Source organism: Carcharhinus amblyrhynchos, chromosome 25 (genome assembly GCF_965287045.1).
Source record: "Carcharhinus amblyrhynchos chromosome 25, sCarAmb.v2.hapA, whole genome shotgun sequence".
NCBI lineage: Eukaryota > Metazoa > Chordata > Chondrichthyes > Carcharhiniformes > Carcharhinidae > Carcharhinus > Carcharhinus amblyrhynchos.
This window is the reverse complement of record NC_137348.1, coordinates 29520995-29526994: the sequence shown is the minus strand read 5'-3', so window position 1 is coordinate 29526994 and position 6000 is coordinate 29520995. Positions and strand designations below refer to the sequence as shown.

The 6000-nt window shown below is 43.8% G+C and overlaps 1 protein-coding gene across 1 annotated transcript in view; it reads left to right on the top strand.

The window, feature by feature from the left end:
• The first annotated feature begins 1033 nt into the window (after positions 1-1033).
• LOC145358437 (dipeptidyl peptidase 2-like) overlaps positions 1034-6000 on the top strand; it is a 70807-nt gene continuing 65840 nt past the window's right edge. Inside the window, exon 1 of the mRNA XM_080212519.1 lies at positions 1034-2345. Within this exon, the coding sequence (XP_080068645.1) occupies positions 1100-2345 (1246 nt within the window). The 5' untranslated portion in view covers positions 1034-1099. The remainder of the gene's footprint in view (positions 2346-6000) is intronic.

Here is a 6000-nt window from a genome sequence, read left to right as displayed (position 1 = left end):
CGAAGTCCCAGAGATGATTGTCACAGATAAAGACACCGAAGCCCCAGAGATGATTGTCACAGATAAAGACACCGAAGTCCCAGAGGTGATTGTCACTGATAAAGACACCGAAGTCCCAGAGGTGATTGTCACTGATAAAGACACCGAAGTCCCAGAGATGATTGTCACAGATAAAGACACCGAAGTCCCAGAGGTGACTGTCACAGATAAAGACACCGAAGTCCCAGAGGTGACTGTCACAGATAAAGACACCAAAGTCCCAGAGATGACTGTCACAGATAAAGACACCAAAGTCCCAGAGATGACTGTCACAGATAAAGACACCAAAGTCCCAGAGATGACTGTCACAGATAAAGACACCAAAGTCCCAGAGATGACTGTCACAGATAAAGACACCAAAGTCCCAGAGGTGACTGTCACAGATAAAGACACCAAAGTCCCAGAGGTGACTGTCACAGATAAAGACACCAAAGTCCCAGAGGTGACTGTCACAGATAAAGACACCAAAGTCCCAGAGGTGACTGTCACAGATAAAGACACCAAAGTCCCAGAGGTGACTGTCACAGATAAAGACACCAAAGTCCCAGAGGTGACTGTCACAGATAAAGACACCAAAGTCCCAGAGGTGACTGTCACAGATAAAGACACCAAAGTCCCAGAGGTGACTGTCACAGATAAAGACACCAAAGTCCCAGAGGTGACTGTCACAGATAAAGACACCAAAGTCCCAGAGGTGACTGTCACAGATAAAGACACCAAAGTCCCAGAGGTGACTGTCACAGATAAAGACACCAGAGTCCCAGAGATGACTGTCACAGATAAAGACACCAAAGTCCCAGAGATGACTGTCACAGATAAAGACACCAAAGTCCCAGAGATGACTGTCACAGATAAAGACACCAAAGTCCCAGAGATGACTGTCACAGATAAAGACACCAAAGTTCCAGAGATGACTATCACAGATAAAGACACCAAAGTCCCAGAGATGACTGTCACAGATAAAGACGCCATAGTTCCAAATGTGATTGTCACAAATAATAGCACTACAGTCCCAGATGTAATTGTCACAGACAAAGACACTGTCACCAAAGTCCCAGACATGATTGTCACGGATAAAGACAACGTCACTGAAGTTGCAGATGTGGTTATCACAGATGAAGACACAATGACTGAAGTAGAAGTGATTGTCAAAGATGAGACTGCCACCAAAGTCCCACATGTGACTGTCACAGACAAAAGCGCTGTCAGAAAAGTCCCAGACGTTATTGTGACAGATAAAGACGCTGTCACGAAAGTTCCAGATGTGGTTGTCACAAATAATGTCACCGAAATCCCAGACGTCATTGTCACAGACAGATACACCAATATCCCAGACATCATTGTCACAGATGAAGGCACTGTTACCGAGGTCCCACAAGTGATTGTCACAGATAAAGACACTAAAGCCGCAGATGTGATTGTAACAGATAAAGACACCGTCAACCAAGTCCCAGACATGGTTGTCACAAATAATGTCACCGAAGTTCCAGACGCCATTGTCACAGACAATTACACCAATATCCCAGATGTGATTGACACAGACAAAGATACTGAAGTTGCAGATGTGATTGTCACAGATAAAGACAATGTCAGCAAGATCCCAGAAGTTATTGTCACAAATAACACTGTCACCAACGTCCCAGTTGTCACAGATAGTGTCGCCGAGGGCCCAGATGTAATCATCACAGACGAATATCCCAATATCCCAGACATGTTTGTCACAGACGAAGACACCAAAGTCGCAGAAGTGATTATCACAGACAGTGACACTAGCACCATTGTCCCAGATGTGATTGTCACAAATTTTGACATCGAAATCCCAGACATGATTGTCACAGATAAATATACCAATTTCTCAGACGTGATTGTTACAGACATAGACACCAAAGCCCCAGAAGTGATTGTCACAGATAATGGCATTGTCCCAGACGTGATTGTCACAGACATTAGCACCAAATCCCCAGAGATCAGTATCACGGAAACTGACACCGAACCCCCACAGATCAGCATTGTGGAAACAGTCACCAATGCCTCAGAGATCAGCATCACGGATACAGACACCGTCTCCAGCACCCAAAGCATTAACACCAGCACCAGAGATGTAAATGCTGCTGTCAATGATAATGAATCTGAAGCTGGTGATACAATGGTTAGCATCAATGACGAAGGACTGAGTGACACAAATGTTGTGACTAAAGTAACAGTCCCAGAACCACAATTCAAGGAGCTGTATTTTAATCAGCTTGTAGACCACTTCAGTTTCACCTCCCATCAAAAACTCTACCGTCAAAGATACCTTTTAACTGGTAAGGGAGGAGCTTTCTTTTGAAATTTTCATTCTGCTATTGATGGTCTAATGGTGTTGCAGTATGTGGCTTTCTGAATGATTTTACTGGGTAAATGCATCAGCCAGTGTGATAATGTTATACAGACTGTGTTAAATTTGCTTAACTGATTAGCTGATCTCAAAAATTATTTGGCATTTGGGATGGGAGAAAGGGAGGATGCAACAACTACATTACATAATTGTTATAGTACAGAAAAAGGGCAGTTGATCTAACAGCATTATCCTTCAGCCAGACTTCCTCCTCTTCATCTCATTTGCGGCATGGTGGCACAGTGGTTAGTACTACTGCCTCACAGTGCCAGAGACCCGAGTTTAATCCTGGCCTCAGGTTACTGTCTGTGTGGAGTTTGCACGTTCTCCCGTAGTCCGCATGGGCGTTTCCTCCAGGTGCTCTGATTTCCTCCCATAGTCCAAAGATGTACAGGTTAGGTTGATTGGCCATGCCAAATCGTCCCCTTCATGCCAGGAGGTTAGTGGTGGAAACAGATGGGGTTACAGAAATAGGGTCTGGTTGGGATTGTGGTCAGTGCAGACTTGTAGAGCCAAATGACTTCCTGCTTTATAGGGATTCTATGATATCTTTCTATTCATTTCTCAGTTCTTAGCTCAATTTCCTTAAACACATACGTTCTGCATGCCCCAACAACTCTGTATGGCAGTACGTTCCACGTTCTAACCTCTCCCCAAGGAATGAAGTCCCCTGAATTCCTTATTGGATAGTTTGGTAACTATCATGTTTATGATCTCTAGTATTGGAAGTACTTCTCTAACGTCTCTCTTAAAGAGAGCACGTTAATAGTAAAGGCAGTGTCAGTAATCTTAGTACCAGACAGATCAGGCAAAAACAAGATAGAGAGTAACGAAAGTCCAGATTGCGCTGCATTTATTTCAATGCGAGAGGCCTGACAGACAAGGCAGGTGAACTCAGGGCATTGATGGGTGCATGGGACTGGGATATTATAGCAATTAGTGAAACAGCTCAGGGAGGGACAGGACTGTTCCAGTATACAGATGCTATAGGAAAGATAGAACAGGAGGTAAGAGAGGAGGGGGAATTGCATTTTTGATTAGGGAAGGCATCATGGCTGTACTGAGAGGGGATATATCCAAGGGTTTGGCCACTGAGTCTATATGGGTAGAACTGAGAAATAAGGGGGAAATCACTTTGATAGGGTTGTACTGTAGGCCCCCAAATAGTCAGTGGGAAATTGAGGAGCAAATATGTAAGGAGATTACAGATAGCTCCGAGAAAAATAGGGTGGTAATAGTTGGAGATTTTAATTTTCTCAGCATCGACTCGGATAGCCGTAGTATTAGAGGGCTGGATGGAGAGAAATTTGTTGAGTGTATTCAGGAGGAAAGTTTTTATCCTGAACCCTAGATAACTATCTCGAGAGGGGGGCAATACTTGACCTCCTCTTGGGAAATAAGGAAGGGCAGGTGACAGAAGTGTTAGTGAGGGATCACTTTGGGACCAGTGATCATAATTCTATTAGTTTTAGGATAGCTATGGAGAATGATATAATAATAATAATATAATAATATAATAATAATAATACGTATAAGATGATGAATGGGATGGATAGGATAGAGGTGGAAAGACTCTTCCCGCTCAAAAAAGACAATAGGACTAGGGGGCACAGCCTCAAGATAAAAGGGGGGTGGTTTAGAACAGAGTTGAGGAGGAACTTCTTCACTCAAAGGGTGGTGAATCTCTGGAATTCTCTGCCCGTTGAAGTGGTGGAGGCTGCCTCGCTAAATATTTTTAAGACACGGGTTGATGGGTTTTTGATAGGAGAGGGGATTAAGGGTTATGGGGAGAGGGCGGGAAAGTGGAACTGAGCAGCGACAGATCAGCCATGATCTTATTGAATGGCGGGGCAGGCTCGAGGGGCTGGATGGCCTACTCCTGCTCCTATTTCTTATGTTCTTATGATAGGTCTGTCCTAAAAGTTAAAATTCTAAATTGGGCCAAGGCCAATTTTGATGGTATCAGGCAGGAACTTTCAAAAGTTAATTGGGGGAGTCTGTGGGAAGGCAAAGGGACGTCTGTTAAGTGGCATGCTTTCAAAAGTGTGTTAAGCAGGGTTCGGGGTAAACATATTCCTTTTAGAGTGAAGGGCAAGGCTGGCAGAAGTCAGGAACCCTGGATGAGTCGGGTATATTGAGGCCCTGGTCAAGAAGAAGATGCGGAGATGCCGGTGTTGGACTGGGGTAAACACAGTAAGAAGTCTCACAACACCAGGTTAAAGTCTAACAGGTTTACTTGTAGCAAAAACTAGTGGTGTTTGCTACAAATAAACCTTTTGGACTTTAATCTGGTGTTGCAAGAAGAAGAAAGAGGCGCATGACATGCATTGGCTGCTGGGATCAAGTGAATGTCTTGAAGAATATTGGGGGTGTAGGGTAGAGTTAGAGAAATCAGGAGGGCAAAAAGGGGGCATGAAATTGTTTTGGCAGATAAGGCAAAGGAGAATCCAAAAAGCTTCTACAAATACATAAAGGGCAAAAGAGTAACAAGGGAGAGAGTAGTGCCTCTTAAGGATCAACAAGGTCATCTATGTGCAGATCCACAAGAGATGGGTGAGATCCTAAGTGAATATTTCTCATTAGTATTTACTGTTGAGAAAAGCATGGATGTTAGGGAACTCGGGGAAATAAATAGTGATGTCTTGAGGAGTGTACATATTATAGAGGAGGTGGTGCTGGAAGTCTTAAAATGCATCAAGGTAGATCAATCCCCAGGACCTGATGAAAAATATTCCAGGAATTTGTGGGGCGCTAGGGAGGAAATTGCAGGTCCCCTAGCCGAGATATTTGAATCATCAGTAGTCACAGGTGAGGTGCCTGAAGATTGGGGAGTGGCAAATACCGTGCCTTTGTTTAACAAGGGCTGCAGGGAAAAGCCTGGGAACTACAGGCCAGTGAGCCTCACATCTGTGGTGGGTAAATTGTTGGAAGGTATTTTGAGAGATAGGATCTACAGGCGTTTAGAGATGTAAGGACTGATTAGGGATAGTGAGCATGGCTTTGTGAGTGGAAAATCATATCTCACAAATTTAATTGAGTTTTTTGAAGGGGTAACCAAGAAGGTAGATGACGGCAATACAGTTGATGTTGACTACATGAACTTTCATAAGACCTTTGACAAGGTACCACATGGTAGGTTGTTGCATAAAGTTAAATCTCCCGGGATCCAGGGTGAAGTATCTAATTGGATACAAAATTGGCTTTTTGACAGAAGCCAGAGGGTGGTTGTGGAGAGTTGTTTTTCAAACTGGAGGCCTATGACCAGCGGTGTGCCTTTGGGATTAGTGCTAGGTCTGCTGTTGTTTGTCGTTTATATTAATGATTTGGATGAAAATATAGGGGGCATGATTAGTAAGTTTGCAGATGATACCAAGATTGGTGGCAAAGTGGACAGTGAAGAAAGTTATCTCCATTGCAATGGGATCTTGATCAGTTGGGCCAGTGGCTGACGAATGGCAGCTGGAGTTTAATTTAGACAAATCCGAGGTAATGCATTTTGGTAGATTGAACCAGGGCAGGACTTACTCAGTTAATGGTAGGGCATTGGGGAGAGTTACAGAACAAAGAGATCTAGGAGTACATGT